Source organism: Haematobia irritans, chromosome 1, assembly GCF_050003625.1.
Source record: "Haematobia irritans isolate KBUSLIRL chromosome 1, ASM5000362v1, whole genome shotgun sequence".
In the NCBI taxonomy this organism is placed as follows: Eukaryota; Metazoa; Arthropoda; class Insecta; order Diptera; family Muscidae; genus Haematobia; species Haematobia irritans.
In genome coordinates this window covers 141675594-141701039 of record NC_134397.1, presented here as the reverse complement: position 1 = coordinate 141701039, position 25446 = coordinate 141675594, and the positions used below count along the sequence as shown (strand labels likewise).

Below are 25446 nucleotides of genomic sequence, written 5' to 3'. Positions count from 1 at the left end.
CAAAAAGTATATACTTTTCTTCCAAATACACTTCCTTACAGCGAAAAGCAAATGAGAAGCGAACTTTGTTTGTCTGAAATTTCGTTTAGGAGGAAAGAATTTTTTTTGCGTGTATAAAAAAAATTAGGCCTGGCCGAACTTACGGCCGTAAATACTTGTTTTACTTAATTGTGTTCCGTTTCAGGGCGTTAGCCGATTTAAATTTAAAGTCTAGAGATTTTGAAGAGGTTTAAAAATGTTTCTCCAAATCGATTATGATTTAAATATTTTTATATGGGAATGTAATCCTTTTTATAGCTCCCAATAAATTTGAAGGAGTTGAGATGGCATCAAAAATAATGGTCTACATTGTGGTGAAGGGTATAATACAGTCGGCCCCACCCGACTTTAATAACTTGTTAATATTTTTGATTGTTGTCTAATCCCAAAATTTAAAAGACAACCCTCGTAGTTGACTTTAAACCATTTAAGTCCCATATTTTAATTTTAATTACTAAAGATATCCTTACGAACTAATGTAAGAGATGCTACTTAAGATTAGTCACTTTGGAATCTTTAGGAAAATAGCTTGAACATATAGGGTTACCAGAATATTTTTGACTAAACTTCTTCTTCCTCCGTTAATTTGTTATTCAAGTAATTAAAAAAAAAAAACTATTATTATTATTGAAATTTGGAATTTAGTCCCTCTTTTATATGGTAATAATAACAGAAAATGCTTGACTACACTTTTGCTTCCTCCTTTATTTTGTTATTTAAGCAATTACCAAAACTATTATTATATTTGTTTGGGTTCGGGGGAGTTTGTTTTGATTTTGGAATTTAAAACACCAGAGCTTAAGCTTAATAGTTTCGTCATCAAAGGTCAGTTAGCACTTTAGGCTTTTTGTTTTGTTAAAAGACATCAGTAATGATGATGGTTAACACTTAAATACATAGAAGGCATTCGACGGAAAAATACTAACGTTAATGACTGAAATTTTCAAATAAGCTCATTAAATTAACAATTGAATTCGATACAAACTGGAGCAGCTATATATATTGTAGCCATATCAATATTGGTTATATTTCGCATTGAACAATTCATTGATTAGTACTAACTTCAGCTAAACATTTTCCATTCCTTCAGACAAGAATAACCCCACAAGAAGATGCATGGTTTAATGGTAAGTTTATCGCAACGACTGGGGCTCCATATAATTGATGAGTTTTTTCTCCTTAGATTTTCTGTTTTATTGGCTTGGCCGTTGCTGCTCCCCAAGGTTATGAATATCCTAGTCCTTCTTCATCATCATCTACAAATTTTCATAATTCAGCTTTGGGACAATCTTATCCATTGATTACAAAACGTTTCTATATTCATTCAGCTCCTGAGGAGGAGGATGTTGAAATTAGCCACAAAGACATTATTGTTGGTGCCCCACGCAAGAATTATAATGTCGTCTTTATCAAATCGGTCGCTGATAAACAACAAAAGGCCAAAATTCGTATCATTCCTGCCCTCAATGAGGACAAGACTGTGATCTATGTCTTGACTAAGAAATCCGAACAGGCTCAAATAGAAACTCATGTTGAAGAACCTGCCACAACTACCTCTAAACCTGAGGTGTTCTTCATCAAATACAAGACCAATGAAGAAGCCGAACATGCCCAAAGAAAAATTCAAGCTGAATATGATCATTTGGGAGGTTCTTCTATCATTTCCGATGAAGGTATTTCACCAATTTCCTCAGTTATTGGAAGTTTGGATAAACCAATGTCCGGAAGCTCCAACGATCATATGAGTGCAGCCGAGGGATCAATTGAACGAAATTCAGCTTCAGCTCCTGGAACTGCATACTTACCACCAATGAAAAAGCTCTAGAATACTAAACTCGACTTAAGATTCAGAATTTTTCATAAAACATTAGAATATGCACATATTTCTTCATTATAATTGTTATAAGACTTTACTCGTTTTGTTGTTAATATATAGTTAAAACAAATAATCTCCCATGTTCCTATATTTGAAATCGCAAGAATTTTGTTTTCTTATAAAAAAAAAATTAAGATACCATAGTACTTAAATTCAATTTGCATTTGAAGTTCTTATCAAAGATAACTATGATGGCAATATTTAAATTTGTATTTTTTGGGTTAAGAAAATATCGCCAAACGAATATCGGACCATACCCCATTATTCTTAACAGTTGTATTCATTGATTAAGTTATAGCAATGCTATAGTTTTGTAAATAGTCCTGTTGAACCGCTCAATAAAGGCAGAAATGTCAAAATTTTGTAACTACTAGTGATTCCCCCAGCATTACCGCAAAAAAATCTGATTCAATCATGAAATTAATATATATTCTGGGTAGTGGTAAAATTCTGAGTCGATCTATGCATGTCCGTCGGTCCGTATTTTGAAATCAACTTTCGAACGAAACAAGCTATCGACTTGAAACTTGGCATAAGTAGTTGTTATTGATGTAGGTCGAATGGATGGGCCACATCGGACCATTTTTACGTATAGCCCCCATATAAACCGACCCCTAGATTTGGTACATGGTGTAACTATATGCACGCAAAGAAAAAAAACGTTTGGAAAACGTGTACCGAAAACGTTTTTCTTTTGTTAGAGTTTTTTGAATTGCTTCGAAAATTTTAAACTTTTATCACCAAAAAAATTCGTTTGTTACAAAATTTTTATTTTTTCAATAAACAAAGTTATTTTTGAAACAACAACACAGTCCATTTCGTTTATATCAAACACTGTTCTTTTCTGACTTTAGGTCTTTATTAAGACACATTTTACAGTTCAAAATTTAATATAGTACAATGTAATGTTGAACATTTTTTCGGAATATTCCGAACATATCTGGAATATATGTAAAAAAAAAAACAAAAAAAAAAAAACTTTGGTCGAAGCAGGGATCGAACCCACGACCCTTGGCATGCAAGTCGGACGTACCAACCACTGCTCCACGGTGCCAAACTAAATGTTTGTTTCTGTTAAATAAACTTTGTTTATTCGGTTCGTGGGCGCCGCAAGCTATGCTATATAAATAAATATAACTTATATGGATAATTATCTATTGATGACCATAACAGGTACATAGCTCAGTGATTAGTGTGTTAGCTTACAAAGTACATGGTCCGCGGTTCGATTCTCCGTCCAGGCGAAAGGTAAAAAAAAATTTTAAAATTTATAAAATCGCATAATTTTTTCTACATGTTTGTATTACAGGAAAAGGTGTTAAGAACTAAAAAACCTCGTGGATGTTAGAAAGATGTGAGGGAAAATGCAATTAGCCAGAAAACAATGTTTTTTTTTTTGAGTTATTTAGTATTTATGAAATTGTTTTTACATCCTGGAAAAGTATAAAAGTTCATCACAAAAAGTATATACTTTTTTCCAAATACACTTCCTTACAGCGAAAAGCAAATGAGAAACGAACTTTGTCTAAAATTTCGTTTGGGAGGAAAGATTTATTTTTTTGCGTGTGGTCTTTAACAACCATGCAAAAATTGTTCCATATCGGTTCATAATTATATATAGCCCCCATATAAACCGATCACTGGATTTGACCTCCGGAGTCTTTTGGTGGAGCAAAATTCATCCGATCCGGTTGAAATTTTGTATGTGGTGTAACTATATGGTCTCTAACAACCACGCACAAATTGGTCCATATTGGTACATAATTATATATAGCCCCCGTGTAAACCGAACGCCAGATTTGACCTCCGGAGCCTGTTGGAGGAGCAAAATTGATTCGATCCAGTTGAAATTCGCTACGTGGTGTTAGTATATGATCTTGGGCGTCTAGAGACTATATTTTCTAGCCGATTTGCTTGAAATTGAAAATCTAGAGGTATTTTAAGATCACAAATAGGTGTGTCGAAAATGGTCCGTATCGGTATAGCCCCTATAAGACTGATCTCCCGACTTTACTCCTTGGGCTTCTAGAATTCATAGTGTTCACCCAATTCGTCTGAAGGTGGAATTCTACAGGTATTTGAGGAACATTAAGAGGTGGTGAATTGGTCCATGTTTTGGTATAGCCCCCATATAGACCTAACTCCCGAATTTATTTCTGGGACTTCTGGAATCCGGCTGACCACAAATAGGTCAGCCAAATATGGTGTGTGTCGACCCATGTTTTAGTATAGCCTCCACATAGACCGATCTCCAGATTTAACTCCTTGGCTTCTAGAAACCTTAGTTTTAACCGATTTGCACAAAAATGTAAAAATTTAAAATGTATCGCATTTATTTTTACAGGTCCATTTGGCAAAGCATCGGTATAGACCGATTTAACTTCTTGAGGGTACACCCGAAGAAAAAATATTTCCCTCCGGAATGAAAGTTTAGACAAATAAAATCCCCCTTTAGACAAACTAATCCGAATTTTTGATAAGCGATTCAACCATTGTTTTTAAAATTTGTATCAAAAGAAAATCTTGCTTGTCTAAAATTTCGTTCCTCAGAAAAGAAAACACTTCTTTCAGGGTCAGAGTGATCATGAAAATTACTTGAAACTGAAAGTAAAATTTCCAGATTTCACTCATCGTATTCATTTAAATAATGGCGGAAAAATCTACAGTTTAAGATTGCAAATCAAGGCGTTATTTCATCGTATACACGATAAGTTTATAATTTCTCTAAAACTCAAACAAAATTGGTTCTCATAAATCCAGAATCTGGTCTGGTCTTCATAGGTAGAATCTTTAAATTTTTTCCTCGAGAAGCGTACTGGTTGAACTGATTTGCTTGGGAGAAGTTTTGTCATCAAACCCCCTAAAATGCTATATATTATCAAGTAACCCGCTACGACGAAGAATTTTCAGAGTAAACTATTATATATGATTCATGGTGGTGGGTATTTAAGATTCGGCCCGACCGAACTTCCTGCTGTATATACTTGTTTTTTTTTTTTTGTAATTTGTGTCAATTCATGATCAAAGTTGTTTTCTGAAATAATTTGTGGTTTGGTTTTGTGGCATAAATATATTTTCGTAATTTCGTTAATATAAAATAATTTTTGTAGTCGATATCTGCTATATCACTAATTGCAATATAACTCTTTTACAAAATTTATGTGTATTCGTAAAAGAATAATTTTTGTTATATATTTTAAATAAAAATTCCAATTCGATTCGATTCATTTGATAATATAAACTAAGCCTTTTTACACTTAAGTACATTTACGAGGAATGAACGGAATATATCGAAAAATTAAATATTGTGTTTATACGTTCAACATCTAACATTTTACATCTTTCAATTTGACGTTTCATTTGTGAAACCAAAAATGTTTGCTTTTTTAATAAAAAACAAGTATATACGGCCGTAAGTTCGGCCAGGCCGAATCTTATGTACCCTCCACCATGGATGGCGTAGAAACTACGAAAGACTGTCATCCACAAATTTCAACTCACTCGGATGAAATTTGCTCCTCCAAGAGACTCCACAACCAAATCTCGGGATTCTTTTATATGGGGGCTATAAATGATTATGGACTGATATGGACCACTTTTGGCATGGTTGTTAAATATCATATACTACCACCACGTACCAAATTTCAACAAGATCGGATAAAATTTGCTTCTCCAAAAGGCACCGGAGGTCAAATCTGGTGATCGGTTTATAAGGGGGCTATATAATTATGAACCGATGTGAACCAATTTTTGCATGGTTGTTAGAGACCATATACTAACACCATGTACCAAATTTCAGCCGTATCGGATAAAATTTGCTTCTCTTAGAGGCTCCGCAAGCCAAATCGGGGGATCGATTTATATGGGGGATATATATAATTAAGGACCGATGTGGACCAATTTTTGCATGGTTGTTAGAGACCATATACTAACACCATGTACCAAATTTCAGCCGGATCGGATAAAATGTGCTTCTCTTAGAGGCCTCGCAAGCCAAATTTGGGGGTCCGTTTATATGGGAGCTATACGTAAAAGTGGCCCGATTTGCAATACCATCCGACCTACATCAATAACAACTACTTGTGCTAAGTTTCAAGTCGATAGCTTGTTTCGTTCGGAAGTTGGCATGATTTCAACAGACGGACGGACGGACATGCTCACATCGACTCAGAATTTCACCACGACCCATAATTTATATACTTTATGGGGTCTTAGATCAATATTTCGATGTGTTACAAACGGAATGACAAAGTTAATATACCCCCCATCCTATGGTGGAGGGTATAAAAAATATTAATTTTAAAGAATCACTTGGGAGTTGCGGTTTCAACTACAGAACATTAATAGGCATGGATACAGTTGGCAGAATTGAGTGCAACGTGAAAAAAGTTCACGCTCACATCCCGATAATAGAAATATATCAAAATGTAATTTTTTCAGTCGAAGATTATGATTAAGTAAAATGGTTTATTAACGACTATAGCAATAACATTTTATTTAAATTTTGGAATATCAATTTTTCTTGTGTAATATTTTTCAGGAATTCCATTTGAAATCTTGCATTTTCATCAATACTTTTAATCATCTGTATGTCCATGTTCCCTTAATAACGTGAACTTTGAAAGTGCATTTTGGATTCTTTATTCTTTTTGTAATTTCTTAGGCCATTTTGCTCTAAAAAAGTAATGCTTCAATACTGTCCACTGTTTCAGTTTCAGGAATATAGTCTGTCGAATTGGAACAATAAATCTCAAGCTGAGATTGCAATTTTTTTATTTGAGGCCTTGGGATCCATCATCAATTCTTCCTTGCGGTCGCAACACCAGCCTTAAATATTTTTATATTTATCATAGACCTGATATTTAATGCCTCAAAAAATTTGGCATATTCAAATTAAACGTTTACCAAATAAATTGAATTGTAACTGTTCATGTAATAATAAGAATTAATGGACGAAAGCTGTCTATCGTTGGTGCACAATATTCAATTTTCTGAATAACACATATCTTTATGAGTAACATCATGCACACATTATTGGAAAAGTGGCACAAAATCGAAAAAAGTATCACATTTAATGGCACCGCCCAAAAAATGTGGCAAATTTGCCACTAAAGTGGCACAACGGTAACGCTCTTTCCTAACATCAAACATTTCTATTCATATTGAGATAAAGCACCCACGTTGCACAATATATTGTCGAGGCGCCAAAGATTTCATGTCGTTAAAACACGAATCCGAAATTTGCTTAGCATAGAGGACGCATTTCTCTGATATAAAGTTTCGTTCCTTGTCCAAAAGTCGATAAAATTTTCAATGAAGTCGTTCTGTTATAGTTAAGTTATTCAACTTAAAATTGGCTATCCTAAAATAAACTTAGCTTTAATAATTCTGAAACATTCTTCAAATTTAATGAAATTGTCTTTAAAATTGTTGACTTTTTGCATCTTGTCTACAAATCAAAAAAAAAAAAAAAAAACGTTTAAAAATAAGAGATTTTTTTCAACAATTTATTTTAAAGACCTTTTTACTTGAAAAAAGCATAATTTCTACTTGCATCTCAAGAAAGAAAACAAAGGTAAAATACGCCACCTTAATAGCTTTCATTTAAGTACCAACAACAATATAATCGTACATTTTTAACTCGAGATATAATTTGTTTAGTGAAAAAGAGCGAACAACTAAAAATAACAGGATATCTCAAAAACTGTTCCATAATTTTTTTTTTTTTTCGAATTCGGCAGATCAATATACATAAGAAAAGTTGCCTCTCAACAAGTGTACATGATTTTTTGGTTTGTAAACTAGTGTTATTAATAATAAATAAAACAAATACACTTGCCCATATTGCTAATAATTTACTGACAGTTCACACTGAAAAAAATATTGTAGTGAGGTTAAATGTTTCATGTCTTTAAAATACAAATGCAAATTTAGCTTAGCATAGAAGACGCATTTCTCTAATATAAACTTTTTTTCCTTGTCCAAAAGTTGATAAACTTTTCAATGAAGTCGTATTGTCCTTATAATTAAGTGATTCGACTTAAAAATGGGTATCTTAGGTCAATTTGACTTAAATAATTCAGAAAAATTCTTTAAAATAAATGAAATTGTCTTAAAATTTGTTGTCTCTATCCATCTTGACAACAAAGCAAAAAATCGTTCAAATATAGGACACGTTTTTCAACACTTTATTTTAAAAGCGTTTTTTACTTGAAACATAGCATAATTTCTACTGGAAGTCGAGTCTGAATTGGGAAAATAAAGGTGTCGTTAACTCGTTTTTAAAGGACTTTTATAGCTTTTAAATAAAACAAGCTGAACAAGTATGTAAGGCCGAAAGTTCGGCCAGGCCGAATCTTATGTACCCTCCACCATGGATTGTGTAGAAACTTCTGCGAAAGACTGTCATCCACAATCGAATTACTTGCGTTGTGGTAAAACTTACTGATGGCAAGGTATCTTAAAACTTCTTAACATCGTTTTCTAAATTGTGAGTTAGTCCATATGTGGTATATATATATATATATATATATATATATATATATATATATATATATATATATATATATATATATATATATATATATATATATATATATATATATATATATATATATATATATATATATATATATATATATATATATATATATATATATATATATATATATATATATATTAGATTTATATGAGGGCTATATATAACTATAGACCGATACGGACCTAGTTAGGCATGGTTGTTAAAGGCCATATACTAGCACAATGTACCAAATTTCAACTGACTCGGATGAAATTTACTCCTCCAAGAGGCTCCAAAACCAAATCTCGGGATCGGTTTATATGGGGGTTATATATAATTATGGACTGATATGGACCAATACTTGCATGGTTGTTGAATACCACATACTAACATCACGTACCAAATTTCAACTGAATCAGATCAATTTTGGTCTTCCAAGAAGCTCCGGAGGTCAAATCTGGGGATCGGTTAATATGGGAGCTATATATAATTATGGACCGATGTGGACCAATTTTTGCATAGTTATTAGAGACCATATACTAACACCATGTACCAAATTTCAGCCCGAACGGATGACATTTGCTTCTCTTAGAGGCTCCGCAATCCAAATCGGGGTATTGGTTTATATGGGGGCTGTATATAATTATGGACCGATGTGGACCAATTTTTGAATAGTTAGTAGAGACCATATACTAACACCATCCGACCTACATCAATAACAACTACTTGTGCCAAGTTTCAAGTCGATAGCTTGTTTCGTTCGGAAGTTAGCGTGATTTCAACAGACGGACGGACGGACATGCTTAGATCGACTCAGAATTTCATCACGTCCCAGAATATATATACTTTATTGGGTCTTAGAACAATATTTCGATGTGTTACAAACGGAATGACAAAGTTAATACACCCCCCATCCTATGGTGGAGGGTATAAAAAACGAAAAATTAAAATTTGCTTCGTAGAAGCAAGTACACAAAACCTAAATTTAAAAGATAATTGTGTCTTATTCTCTGCTTCTTTGGCTCGGAATCAATACCAAAATTTTTAAAGTAAAGACAAAATCTTTGGAACTGAGCATGTTTTTTTCAGTTCACCAAAGGAATGTGTATGATAATAGTAGGTTTAAAGTTTACTTTAACTTTTATGAATATGGGGGATTATGTTTGAAACTTGGCGAAATACCTGCTTTAAATCGAACTATTTCAATAAAGTAACGGCGAGAATTTCAATGCGAAAACCTAACATAGAATCGACCTTAAGTCATAAAATAATCAATAAATAAGTATTTAATTTCCTGACCATTAAAAATCTTCATTCCAAAGCAATGTAGTCTTTTTTAGTAAAAGATACTTTACATAAATTTTCGGTAGTTACTAAGCCATATTTATACATACATTGAGAATGACTTTGCCATAATTTATGTGCTATTTAATGACCATCTTAAGACTCAACAATAATAGGTGTGTTTTGCTAACCACTTTTGGTCTTAAAGAATAATTTGAAATGATATTGCGAAAATGTTTATGTACATTTGCATGAACCCAAAAACACAGCATCGTAGACATGTGCCAGCACTCAATGTGAAAAAGGCTTAAAATTTTCTTGAAATCATCCGAGCTCAACTATCCGGTGCCGCAAGTGCGGTCTTCGGAAGCGTTGATAGACAAATTATATGCGATATATGCCAATAGTAATGAATTTAATAGCTTTGTTATGGCACTATATTCAATAAAGCGTGAAGCGCTGAAACTAATATTGGCCTATCCCAAATGACTCTCTGCCAGAGCCCAGCAAATGTGTTTGGTTAGAGGTGTTTGTTTTTAAATTAACTTTTTAATGTTATCTCATTACTGAATTTTATAGGCCTTCGAAGGTAACATATTTTCTACATTGCTTTGCATTGCCACTTTGTATTTTCTCCAGTATATTTAATTGATTAATGTGCAGATACACTATTGGATCATCTTTCAGATGGCGATATTAGACTTTTGGGAAGTTGCAACATTTTTTAAAGGGTGATTTTTCAGGTATTATCTTTTTGACAACACTGGTTTAAGCAGATGACGCACGTCTCGTGTTTTCTTTCTGAAGGAGGAACATCTGAAGCGAACATAAAAAGTAAAACCCATTAAAAATGTAAAAGTAATTTTTCTGAAGTGATCTTGTGACAAAATAAAACCACAAGTCAATTGAAAATTGTATAAAGCTTATCAGCATTCACTGTGCTTTTTATAAGAATAAAATCACACACTGAAAAAAATATTTACGTGATATTAAAGACTACGCAACCTAAATTTTAAGATGCGAAATTTACAAAATATTAAGGACAAATTTCTTTAAAATAATGAAATGTTAATTAAGATAAAGTTTATAATATTTGCTTCAAACATTTTTTTCATTAAATTTAGAACAAAAATTTTGTAAATTTGCGTCCCTCCGTTAAGGTCCATTGTCTTTGAACTAAGGCTAATTTACCTTAAATAAAGATACACATTTTTGATTTAAAGAAATTGTCCTTAAATTAACTGAAATATTGAAACTTTACATTTAAGATAAAAACGCTTCAAATATGGAATAAGACTTATCTGAGGATTTAGCGTCTTTGGTTTAAAGTTTTTTTGGAATTAAGCAAACACTTTTAGCGTTATAATTTGGATTTTTAAACTGGCATTTCTTGGTAGGTGAGTATCTTTATTAATAAACCGCGAAAAGAGAATGAAAAGTTGATAAATGAGATCTGTATCCTAATTTTAATTTTATTGGTCCTAGATTTAAAGCCAGATAGGTCGCTAAAATTTCTTTATTTTAAAGAAGCCGCATCTTTGGCTCGGAATCAATAACAAAAACCTAAAGGAAAGGTCAAAATCTTTGGATCCAAGTAAACTTTTTTTTGAGTGCAGGTAAATGTTTGTAAAGGAAGGAATAGATATGAAATTTTCCTAATAATAATAAAAATATTCTTTAGAAATCCTCCATCCTAACTTCGGGACAGATCCTGTCCAAAGGAATTTTCTTTGGATCAGCTCATATTGGATGAGGACGTATCAATTTGCCTTTATTATTAGGAAATTTTCATAAAATTCCGAGAGACAAAGCAAGCTGGCGATACATGTATGGAATGCGAAAGACCCAAAAGACCAGCAAATAACCTCTGAAGCACACAATTACTACAATTACATCATTGGCTACCTGGCCAATCATTTAGTTTTACGAAGTGTTGAAAACTTCGTAAAACTAAATGATTTTTATATATTTATAAAATTAACTCAATTTCTAGAGGAGCATTTTTGGATGTACATCAAATGTAGGGGTTGTTCTCGGAATCTCGTTCTCAGAAGTTCCCAGGAATTCGCTATATTTTCTTTGCAGTATTATATATAAAATGGAGGGATAAATACTATTAGTTTTAGTACAATTGGGTAAATCATCATTCTCGTTACACTTCCAAAATCTATTTTAACTATTTTCAACTGCCGTTTTCTTTGTAAATAAGGGGCTCCAAATCTATTTTGAATACACTGAAAAAAAAAAACATGCCCGGTTCCAAAGATTTTGTATTTACTTTAAACAAGTATATACGGCCGTAAGTTCGGCCAGGCCGAAGCTTATGTACCCTCCATCATGGATTGCGTAGAAACTTCTTCTAAACACTGCCATCCACAATCGAATTACTTAAGTTGCGGTAACGATTGCATCTTAAAACCTCCTAACACCATCTTCTAAATTGTATGACAAAATTTGCCATAGAAAGAAAATTTTGACAAAAATTTCTACAGAAATAAAATTTTAACAAAATTTTCTATAGAAATAAACTTATGACAAAATTTTCCATAGTAATAAAATCTTGGTAGATTAGTTTTGGCTCGAGTGGCAACCATGATTATGAACCGAATAAAATTTGAACAAAATTTTCTATAGAAATAAAATTTTGACAAAATTTTCTATAGAAATAAAATTTTGACAATGATGAAAATTTTATTATGAACCGAATAATATTTTAACAAAATTTTCTCTTGAAATAAAAGTTTGACAAAATTTTCTGTAGAAATAAAATTTTGACAAAATTTTCTATAGAAAAAAAATTTTGGTAGATTATTTTTGGCTCTAGTGGCAACCATGATTATGGACCGATATGGACCAATTTTTGTGTGATTGGACCAATTTTGGTATGTTTGTTAGCGACCATATACTAACACCACGTTCCTAATTTGAACCGGATCGGATGAATTTTGCTCCTCCAAGAGGCTCCGGGGGTCAAATCTGCAGAACGCTTTATATGGGGGCTATATATAATTATGGACCGATATGGACCAATTCTGGCACGGTTGTTAAAGATCATATACTAACACCATGTTCCAAATTACAACCGGATTGGATGAAATTTGCTTCTCTTGGAGACTTCGCAAGCCAAATCTGGGGATCGTTTTATATGGGGGCTATATATAATTATGAACCGATGTGGACCAATTTTTGCATGGTTGTTAGAGACCATATACCAATAACATGTACCAAATTTCAGGCGGATCGGATGAAATTTGCTTCTCTTTGGGGCTCCGCAATCCAAATCTGGGGATCGGTTTATATGGGCGCTTTATATAATTATGGACCGATGTGGACCAATTTTTGCATGGTTGTTAGAGATCAATACCAATACCATGTACCAAATTTCAGCCGGATCGGATGCAATTTGCTTCTCTTTGAGGCTTTGCAAGCCAAATCTGGAGATCGGTTTATATGGGGGCTATATATAATTATGGACCGATGTGGACCAATTTTTGCATGGTTTTTAGAGACCATATACCAACATCATGTACCAAATTTCAGCCGGATCGGATGAAATTTGCTTCTCTTTTAGGCTCCGCAAGCCAAATCTGGGGATCGGTTTATATGGGGGCTATATATAATTATGGACCGATGTGGACCAATTTTTGCACGGTTGTTAGAGACCATATAGAAACACCATGTACCAAATTTCAGCCGGATCGGATGAAATATGCTTCTCTTAGAGGCACCAAAAGCCAAATCTGGGGATCGGTTTATATTGGGGCTATATATAATTATGGACCGATATGGACCAATTTTCGCATGGTTGTTAGAGACCATATACCAACATCATGTACCAAATTTCAGCCGGATCGGATGAAGTTTGCTTCTCTTTTAGGCTCCGCAAGCCAAATCTGGGGATCGGTTTATATGGGCGGTATATATAATTATGGACCGATGTGGACCAATTTTTGCATGGTTGGTAGAGACCATATACTAACAGCATGTACCAAATTTCAGCCGGATCGGATGAAATTTGCTTCTTTTAGAGGCTCTACAAGCCAAATCTGAGGGTCCCTTTATATGGGGGCTATACGTAAAAGTGGACTGATATGGCCCATTTTCAATACCATCCGACCTACATCGATAACAACTACTTGTGCCAAGTTTCAAGTCGATAGCTTGTTTCGTTCGGAAGTTAGCGTGATTTCAACAGACGGACGGACATGCTTAGATCGACTCAGAATTTCACCACGACCCAGAATATATATACTTTATGGGGTCTTAGAGCAATATTTCGATGTGTTACAAACGGAATGACAAAGTTAATATTCCCCCATCCTATGATGGAGGGTATAAAAAAATTGGTATTGATACCGAGCCAAAGAGGCGGAGAATACAAGTAAGGATGCTTTTAAGGCACAATTCTCTTTCAAATTTGGGTTTTGTGTACTCTCAAAAAAAGTTTACTTGGATTCAAAGATTTTGACCTTCCCTTAAGGATTTTGGTATTTTGTAGCGAACTATATGGCTTTAAACCTAGGACCAATAAAATTTAAATTATTTATCAAACACACATTTATCAAATTTTCATTCTGTTTTCGCGTTTAATAAAGGTATTCACGACAAACAAATGCCGGTTTAAAAATTAAAATTTTAACGGATACTTGTGTGTTGAAAAACATGTCTTATATTTGAACGATTTTTTTTTTTGCTTTGTAGTCAAGATGCAAAAACACAACAAATTTAAAGACAATTTCATTAAATTTAAAGAATTTTTCTGAATTATAAAATCCAAGTTGACCTTAGCCCAAACATTGTTTCTTTCATGTTATGATGCCCACTTTTAAGTGAAATCGCTCAATTAAAAGGACAATACGACTTCATTAAAAAGTTTATTGACTTTTGGACAAGGAAAAAAATTATATTGGAGAAATGTGTCTTCTATGCTACGCAAAATTTTCATTCATAGTTTAAAGACATGAAATCTTTGACTTCACGACAATATTTTTTTCAGGGCAGATTTTGAGTCTCATGCGATGGCATGGGATCGGATGAACTAATGGACCAATTTTTGCATGGCTGTTAGAGACCATATACTAACACCACATACTAAATTTCAACTGGATCGGATGAATTTTGCTCCTCCAAGAGGCTCTGGAGGTCTGAGTCTCCGAAGTTCAAATATGGGGATCGGTTTATATGGGGGCTATATATAATTATGGACCGATATGGACGAAGAACCTAATAAATTTCAACCGGATCGAATGAATTTTGCTCCTCCAAGCGGTTCTGGAGGTCAAATCTGGGTATCGGTTTATATGGTGGCTATATGGTCCAATTTTTGGCATGGTTGTTAAAGACTATATACGTACACCACGTACCAAATTTCAACCGGATCGGATGAATTTTGCTCCTCCAAGAGGCTCCGGAGTTCAAATCTGGGGATCGGTTTATATGGGGACTATATGTAGTTATGGAGCTATATGGCTGTTACACTGTTAGAAAAATATGTTTTTCATATGTTCTGATATAAACACAATGTGTTTCGGGCACAATTTTTAAACACAATATATTTAAGTGCAAACATATAATGTTCCTAAACTAACACTAAATGTTTGGGACACATATGTTAATATGTTAGAACATATCATGTTTGGCTCATGAATGTTTCATAAAAATAATATGTGTGAATGTAAACATATATAAATTTACAAATTTCGAGTAAACATATATATGTTGCAATATTTTATTTAGAGAGCAACAGATAGAGTATAGAGAAAGAAATAGAGATGGAAACCGGGAGGGTTGACGAAAAAAATCAACATAACACATCGAGATAATCAAAAGGCCAAAAATTTGATATGCCTAAGTCTAAATATTATTTAATTTGAATATTAGAATGACTATTCGCAGTAAAGAGAAAGTTGTAAATGCATTTAAAATAGTGTTAAATGCTAGTAAAAAATTGTTCACTCCTAAATAAATTTATGTGTATGTTTATTATAAAATTATTTATTTATTTATGTTTATGCTCGACTCCACGTTCTTCTTTCGTTAGAGTTTTTGAATTCCTTTCAAAATTTCAAACTTTTATATAAAACAGTTTTTTGTTACTAAATTGTTATTTATGCAATAAAAAATAATATTTTATCCAAAAGCTCAGTACATTTCGTTTATATCAAGCACTGTTTCTGACTGTAAATATTTAATAACCCACATTTCGAAGTTTCATTATAAAATGTAATATAGTATAAATATAAATGTGTAAATTGAAAAAAATTGGTTCGGTCGGAGCAGGGATTGAACCCACGACCCTTTGCATGCAAGTCAGACATGCTAACCACTGCTCCACGTGGCCAACAAATGTATGTTTCTTGTAAATAATGTTATGTTTGCATGGTCTCGTGGGCGCTGCAAACTATGCTTGAATTTTAAAAAATTATAAAATTGAATAATTTCTTCAACATTATTTGTATTACAGAAAAAGGTGCCAAGAACTAAAAAATTTCGTGGAAGTGAAAATTATGTGAGAGAATGACCACAATATTCTTCTTCCAAGCATATAATATTTTTGGGCTCAAAACGCTTCCAAACATATAATATGTTCACATAAAACAAACATATTAATGTTTCGGCAGTATCCAATAATATATGTTCTTCCTGCAAAATATGTTTGGAACATATGTTAGAGAAGCGATTTTTTTTGAGGGTGTAGAGACCACATACTAAATTTCAACCGCATCGGATGAAATTTGCTTCTCTAAGAGGCTCCACAAGCCAAATCATAGCTTTTTTATAGGTATAAGTTGTCCAATATGGCCCATTTGCAATACCATCCGACCTACATCAATAACAACTACTTGTGCCAAGTTTCAAGTTGATAGCTTTTTTCGCTCGGAAGTAAGCGTGATTTCAACAGACGGACATGCTTAGATCGACTCAGAATTTCACCACGACCCAGAATATATACACTTTGTGGGGTCTTAGAGCAATATTTCGATGTGTTACAAACGGAATGACAAAGTTAATATACCGCCCATCCTATGGTGGAGGATATACAAATGTGTTCATTTAATGAATCTCAAAATTTGGAATACAATTTAGTTCAATTTTCGCACGAGATCGTTAATTTTTCCCATAGTGTAGCTTACTTTTTTTGTGTGTATTCCTTCTGGGAATATTAACCGAACATGTGCATACAGTTACATATACACAGAAAAAAATGAAGCAAAATAAAAATCAATTATTCGCATTATTGAATGAAAAAATTATATCAAATACCATTTTTATCAAGTCAAATACGAAAATAATTGGTGTAATTGCCTGATAAAACTGTTTATGACGTTGCTACGTAATGAAAAAATAAATAAATACAAACAATAAAATGGCATTTATTGTTATTATTAAGAAACTTCTCAGGTATATGGTCGAATTTACCAAGCAAATAAACCGTGGCATCGGTAACGCGATTCGAAATATTTACATTAACAACATTTTTAGCGCATCATATTTTATTTTTACCGCAGGTAAGTACCTTTATCTAAATACCAGTTCTTTGGTCAAGCGCATTTTTTGTGGAAACTACACTGAAAGAATTATCTTCGTAAAAATGAACATTTTCATTGTGAGTCTAACGTGTCACATGTTGGAGGAACATATAAATAGATGTGGGCGCGTGACACGAAATTCTCGTGAGACGCGTGAATCACGTGAGTCGTAAATAAAATCCAAAGCGGCTCTCGTAAGAAATAAAATCGGTTCGTGAATGTGCGTGCATAAAATTTCGTGCGTGAGTACTGGTTTGCATTTCGTGAATGTGCGTGAGTGGGATTGGCTACCACACATATCGTGCGTAAATAAATGCTTCGTGTATGTGCGTGAGTGTGTGTGAAATTTCAGTCACGCGCACACCTCTCATATTTACGAAATTCTCGTGTACGTTCACGCAAACAGAACTTTTAAAGACGATTAACGATTCACAACAATTTTTAGACCCACGAAAATTCTCGTAATTTCGACTAGTAGTCGGGATCACGACGAATGACGCATATTTCACAGCATGATCTTTTTACGGAAAGTTAATGTAATATATTTAGTATATATTTCGTATATTCGTAAAAAGTCGTTCATAAGTTTACAAAATTCGCTGAAAACTTTGATAAATATATAAATGAATTCTCTCGTTGTATAAACTTACACACATCCTGAATTGGACCATTCAAAAACTTGGGAAAAAGCTTTGGAATATACATATAATTACACTCTTTCTATTTTGTTTTTACGATTAGGACGTGTACACGTCACACTGGTCTATAAATGGATATATAGGCGGACTGTCAAAAATATGTGGGCTATAGGAAAATGTGTCGAACACGGGGAGTTCGTGCTTCAATTCTTCCCACAAACAAAAGGTAAAATCGTATAAATCTTTGAAATCTTTTTGAAACTTTGAAATGAATAAAAATTACAGAAGAGCAAGATGCCGAGAGAGAGAGAGAAGTTCACCACTGTGGTATCACAATGGACTGAATAGTCTAAGTGAGCCTGATACATCGGGCTGCCACATAACCTAACCTAACCTAAGATGCCGAAACAAACCGCATAGAAATGAGGAAGATTTGGAAAGCAATTCCAGCAGGTGGTACAGATAATTTAAAAACAGCTTTTTCTTTGTGAGTGAGCCTGTTAAATATGTCGTTTATAACGAATATTCTGTATTTTTTTTCCAAACATGTACTTCGCCGTATTTACAATTATACACGCAAAAAAATAATTCTTTCCTCCCAAACGAAATTTTAGACAAACAAAGTTCGTTTCTCATTTGCTTTTCGTTGAAAGGAAGTGCATTTGGAAGAAAAGTATATACTTTTTGTGATAAACGTTTATTCTTTTCCAGGATGTAAAAACAATTTCATAAAGACTAACTCAAAAAAAAAAATTTTTTCTGGCTAATTGCATTTTCCCTCACATCTTTCTCACTTCCACGAAGTTTTTTAGTTCTTAGCACCTTTTTCTGTAATACCAACAATGTAGAAGAAATTATACGATTTTATAAATTTTAAAAATTTTTTTACCTTTCGCCTGGACGGAGAATCGAACCGCGGACCATGCACTTTGTAAGCCAACACACTAACCACTGAGCTATGTACCTGTTATGGTCATCAATAGATAAATATCCATATAAATTATATTTATATAGCATAGCTTGCGGCGCCCACGAACCGAATAAACAAAGTTTATTTAACAGAAACAAACATTTAGTTTGGCACCGTGGAGCAGTGGTTGCTACGTCCGACTTGCATGCCAAGGGTCGTGGGTTCGATCCCCGCTTCGACTAAAGTTTTTTTTTTTGTTTTTTTTTTTACATATATTCCAGATATGTTCGGAAGATTCCGAAAAAATGTTCAACATTACATTGTAGTATATTAAATTTTGAACTGTAAACTGTGTCTTATTAAAGACCTAAAGTCGGAAAAGAACAGTGTTTGATATAAACGAAATGGACTGTGTTGTTGTTTCAAAAATAACTTTTTTTATTGAAAAAATAAAAATTTTGTAACAAACGATTTTTTTTGGTGATAAAAGTTTAAAATTTTCGAAGCAATTCAAAAAACTCTAACAAAAGAAAAACGTTTTCGGTACACGTTTTCCAAACATTTTTTTTTGCGTGTATATATTTTTAAATTTTTTTATGATAAAACGCATAAATCCGTTTTTCAGAGTGTATTTGTATACTTTTCTTAAACCAATAATGATTATATAGTACAAAGATTATATTGATTACCATCATAATAAACACAATTACGGTTGTAATTGTACAGGTTGTAAAATTCTATAAATATTGTACTCAGTTCAATTATGGCTGTAATTGGAAAAGCTTATATACTTCAAATACTAATGTATTTGTATTGAGTACTATGTCATTTGGATATTATGACAAATTCCAATTACCTTTATACTCAACACAAATATTCCTTCATTTGAAAATAATTTTATGACAACCTTACAATTTGGGTAATTGGGTTTATGATTTTCGTTATAAGCTGAAAATCAAATACAAAAATAATTGAAATCACAATTTTTGTATTTGATTCAAGTATTCACTTTTTTCTGTGTAGTGACTATTTTACGATGGTGACATCGAACTAAGTTTCTTTCATTTCCATACAAGTTTTAATTTGCAAGAACATCCCACAATATCCGGTCATAGACCTCATAATATGTATGTATATATTCTGGTTCGTGGTAATGTTCTATCTGTCTGTCTGTCCATCTGTTAAAATCACGCCAACTACCGAACGTAACAAACTATTTACTTCAATCTAGGAACAAACAAATGGGCATATCGGATCACTTTTAGGTTTAGCCCCCATATAAACAGACCAGCAGATTCGACATCAGGAGCCTATACGAGAATTTTGTGCTGAAGTTCTTCTATGTGGTGGTAGACCTCCACATTGCGCAGCATTAAGTGCAGTGAAAAAACTAAATTTCTCCGATTTACTTGAAATTTACAGAGGAAGTTTGGGGAGGTTATGAAATTAATATGAGGTACATGTTTTTTCGATGCTTTTAAAGAACAGTAAGCAAACTCAACTTTTTCGATTTACTTGAATTTTACAGAGGAGATGTTATGATATTTGGGTGGGAAAGGGAACTCCACCTTTCTCCGATTTTTCTGAAAATTTTAGGGGTGTTTTCTGCTATATTTGGCTGGGTAGGACACCTCCTCTCTTTTAAATTTGAGTTGTGCTTACTTGATACTAGGAAACATATTTGAATATATTTGTTTTTCTTCACGTGCTATTAAAGTCCTTTTTCACACCTAAACCTTAAATTTGCAAATTCAGACTCGACTATAAGTAGAAAATATGCTATGTTTCAAGTAAAAAACGCCTTTAAATAAAAGTGCTGAAAGACATATTCCATTTTTGGACGCTTTTTTGCTTTGTAGACAAGATACTAAATTTAACAAATTCAAAAACAATTTCGTTAATTTTGAAGAACTTTTCAGAATTATTGAAACCATTTTGACCTCAGTCAGTATATCGGCTTTTGGACAGGGAAGAAATTTTATATAAGAAATGAGTTATCTATGCTAAAATTAGCATTCCTACTTTAAGGACAGGAAATTTTTGGCCTCACGACAATATTCTTTTAAGTGTATGTTATTTTTCGATGGTAGGGGAGAGGAACTTCCTCCTTGACGATCTTTTGCAAATTGAACGTTGTCGAATTTCTTGAAATTTGCACGGAAACGGGAGGGGCTACTAAATGGGACCTTTTCATACCTGTTTCAATTAAAAAAAAAAATAAATTTACATGAATTTGACTTCGGGAAGGCATCTTTCTCACCTTAAAGAAAAGTTATTATCCCCAATTTGTGAAGAACTTTTACAAAATTACTTTCTCTCATTTGTATGATGCAGTTTCAGTAATATAATTAATTTTTGGATATGTTGAAGAGAAGGATACATTCCACAGTGAAAAAATATTTACGTGATATTAAATATTATGCAACCTAAATTTTAGGATGCGTGCTTTACAAAATATTAAGTATAAATCTCTTTAAAACAATGACATTTTAATTAAAATAAAGTTTAAAATGTTTAGTTCAAATTTTTTTCATAAAATTTAGGATACAAATTTTGTAAAGTTTTGTCCCTCTTTTAAAGTCGCATGTCTTTAAACTAAAGGAAAATTTCCTGAAAATAAAGTAATGCATTTTTGATTTAAGGAAATCGTCCTTAAATTAACAGAAATATTGAATCTTTAGATTTAAGATAAAAATGCTTCAAATATAGACTAAGACTTATTTTAAGGATTAAGCATCTGGAATTCTGGAATTCAAAAAAATTTACTTTGAAGTATCCTTTATAATTTGGATTTTTAAACCGATCCCCCGATTTGGATTTCGGAGCCTATAAGAGAAGCAAATTTCATCCGATCCGGCTGAAATTTGGTACATGGTGTTAGTATATGGTCTTTAACAACCATGCAAAAATTGGTCCACATCGGTCCATAATTATATATAGCCCCCATATAAACCGATCCCCAGATTTGGCTTGCGGAGCCTCTAAGAGAAGAAAATTTCATCCGATCCGGCTGAAATTTGGTACATGGTGCAAAAATTGGTCCACATCGGTCAATAATTATATATAGCCCCCATATAAACCGATTCCCCGATTTGGCTTGCGGAGCCTCTACGAGAAGAAAATTTCATCCGAGCCGGCTCACCAGATTTGACCTCCGGAGCCTCTTGGAAGACCAAAATTCATCTGATTCAATTGATATTTGGTACGTGTTGTATATATATGGCCTCAAACACCCATGTAAAAATTGGTCGAAATCGGTCCATAATTATATATAACCCCCATATAAGCCGATCCCCAGATTTGACCTCCAGTGCCCCTTGGAAGAGCAAAATTCATCCGATTCGGTTGAAATTTGGTACGTGATGTTAGTATATGGTATCCAACAACCATGCAGGAATTGGTTCATATCAGTCCATAATTATATATAACCCCCATATAAACCGATCCCCAGATTTGACCTCCGGTGCCTTTTGGAGAAGCAAAATTCATCGGATCTGCTTGAAATTTGGTATGTGGTGGTAGTATATGATATTTAACAACCATGCCAAAAGTGGTCCATATCAGTCCATAATCATATATAGCCCCCATATAAACCGATCCCGAGATTTGCTTTTGAAGCCTCTTGGTACGTTTAGTAGAATTTTCTACGCAATCCATGGTGGAGGGTACATAAGCTTCGGCCTGGCCGAACTTACGGACGTATATACTTGCGTTTTGTTCAAGTAGCCTTTGTTTTGGAATTAAAACTTTTTGTTCAAGTAGGCTTTCGTTTTCAAACTAAAAATTTCATTCACCGAAAATTTTATTCGATTTTAAAAGCTAATTTCTGTTGTCATTATTGACTTAAAATTTAAACAAACAGAAAAAGAAATTAAACAAGAAAAAAAAACAGAAAAGGTTATCTGAATATCTAAAGATTTGGCTTTGCATTTATCGCGATATGTTCTTGAATTAATTTATAATTAAATAACATTATATCAACCAATTCATAAATTTTGTCTCCCTCCTTTTTGCTAAGTTTATATCGTATTCATTCATTGAGACCTTCTAATACCATGACATTGTTTTCCCGCATAGGTCATGGATCCTTTAGGATCCATATATTAAACCTATCCACCAATTTGGGGTCTTGAGAAACTACACTGAAAAAACAGTGAACCCTTTTCCATTGCAAAATGAACTAAACTGTAGTAATATTGACCATGATTTAGCCCTTAAGATTTTTTTCAACTTGTCTAGTTTATAATTTTCTTAAATTTTAGTTCATCTATAACATTGTAGTTTAGTTCATTTTTACAACACCATAAGATTTATATACACCTACCAAGTTAAAAAGTCAGTATTATTTTGGTTTACTTGCTTATTTTGTGGGAAACCCGATAATAAAAATTGGTTAACAGTCTCTTTAAAATGTCGACGACTAGACTATTTTTAAATCAATCATTCCACAGTATAGAGAAATTAAATAATTAAAGGAACAACAAACCGTTTTACTATTATGAGAATTTTCGTACATTAAAATTAAACTATCTTTAAGCAAAAGTACTTTATTATAAAAACTTATGATGAAAGTTCTTAATACAATGTTTTTTGTGAATAAAAATTATGACCACATGGAAAAGAGAGTAGTTCATTTGAACCCACTGTTTGGACATTTTGACTTATCCTTTTTTTATTCATCGTAGGTAATTTTTTCACATATCTTGCTGGAAAAATGGAAACAATAATGAAAATTGTTAAAAATTAATACCATGCAATGAAATATAATTTTTAATTCTTCATTTTAGCTTGTAACTTACCATATTTGGGGCATTTTATCAAATGGTGTAAGGAATTCAACTTTTCTTTGGAAAACGTATCTCATAAAATTTGTACCTGAAACAATTAGAGAAATAATGAAGTATTCTAAATAAACTCATAAAACTGTGTTGTTATCGATGTGAAAGATATAATAAAATAAATATTCTAGTTGAAAGAAAGCCAAAGTTTTAATATAAAACTTACCAATTCTCTATTAAATTGTACGCTGAGGGGAAATATAAAAAGTTGTCCAAATTTATTTGGGTTACTCTGAAATTAAACATTAAATAAAATTATTAAATAACTTTTCAAAAAATCTAATGAAAAAAATAATAATATGCATAAAAAACCAAATATTCTTGATATTCCTAGACAGTCATCAAAATGACGACACGTAATTTCATTTTCGATTTAAAATGCATTTTAGTCTATTGGGTAATGGTAAATTTAAGTTATACTAATTCGACCGTTTTATGAATTTTTGTTTTATACTACTTAAAACCAAATTGAATAAGAAAATAAATGCAAGTTTGGTTCACTTTTTCGATCACGATGAAAATTATATCGTCTTGAAATCAGCCGCAGTCAAAATGACGAAGGATGACGTTAATGTACAAAAAATAAGGATGGCTGTCCAGGGTTAAAAGAAAGTTAAAGAATCCTTACCAATTCACTATTAAATTACAGGCAAAGGAGTACTAAAAATTTGTCCAAATTTTAAGGAGTTATTCTGAAATTAAATATTTATTTTTACATTAAAAATATTACATTAAAAAAATTAATTAAAGAAATACTAAAATAAGGTATCAAAAACCTGTAATTTTGATGATAAAAAGGTCATAAAAACGTAAATATTCTAGTTGAAAGAAAGCCAATTTTTAAAAGAAAACTTACCAAATCTCTACCTTTTTAAATTTGTTTGAATCCGTCTGAAGTTGCTCTGAAATTAAATATCGCTTTTTCAACAAAGAAAAACATTAAACTGGTTTCCAAAAAAAAAATAATTAACAAATAATAATATACATAAAAAATATTCTTTTCAAAAGAAAGCCATATTAAAAAAATACTTACCAATTTATGAATAAACTATACGCTGAGATATTACAAAAATTTTCCAAATTCATCTGGAATTGAATATTAATTTTTTACATTGAATAATGAAAATTTCAATACACTTTCAATTTCAACATATTTTACTAAATATTCTTAATAACTTTTTTCTAAACTACCGATAAAATATTAATAACTTTCATTTAAAAGGTTTAATAAACAAACACCAATATATGACTCAAAAATCCAAAATATTCCATGCCTTTATACTCTCTTGTTGCATACCTACTTAACAGATGCAACAGCCCACGCCAACGCCAACTATACAACTGAAGCATGCCAAACAAAACCAAGCAAAGCCAAAACATTACTACAACAACAAAAACACATGTGCCTTTATTGAAAACAACACCTCATCCAGCCAAAAACCATCAACGAATAACAAACACACACACACAAGCCACTAAATGAACAAAAATAAAAACAACCCCACGCTCATGTATACACAACAAAACTCAAGTAACATCATCTATACATTAATCACATTCCACTATTCCGATAAAGATCTCTGTACTATGCATTAGTTCATCGCATCTGTCCACAATTTACTCTAAAAACAATACTCTTAAATGCATATCAGTATAAGAACGATGAAACGTTTAACTTAAAATTAGGAAAAACTTCATGAAATGATATCTACCCATTTTTGACGAAAATGTCTATAAATTTAATTACATGTGAACTAAAAATATTTCATTGTGTAATTTTTTACCAACAATTATTAACTATAGGAATAGTCA

At 32.5% G+C, this 25446-nt stretch overlaps 1 protein-coding gene across 1 annotated transcript; it reads left to right on the top strand.

The window, feature by feature from the left end:
- The first annotated feature begins 1151 nt into the window (after nucleotides 1-1151).
- Nucleotides 1152-1864, top strand: LOC142232149 (uncharacterized). The gene is made up of 2 exons (XM_075302867.1): nucleotides 1152-1166; nucleotides 1223-1864. Exons 1-2 carry the CDS (start codon nucleotides 1152-1154, stop codon nucleotides 1862-1864), a joined length of 657 nt encoding a protein of 218 aa, XP_075158982.1.
- The last annotated feature ends 23582 nt before the right edge of the window (nucleotides 1865-25446 follow it).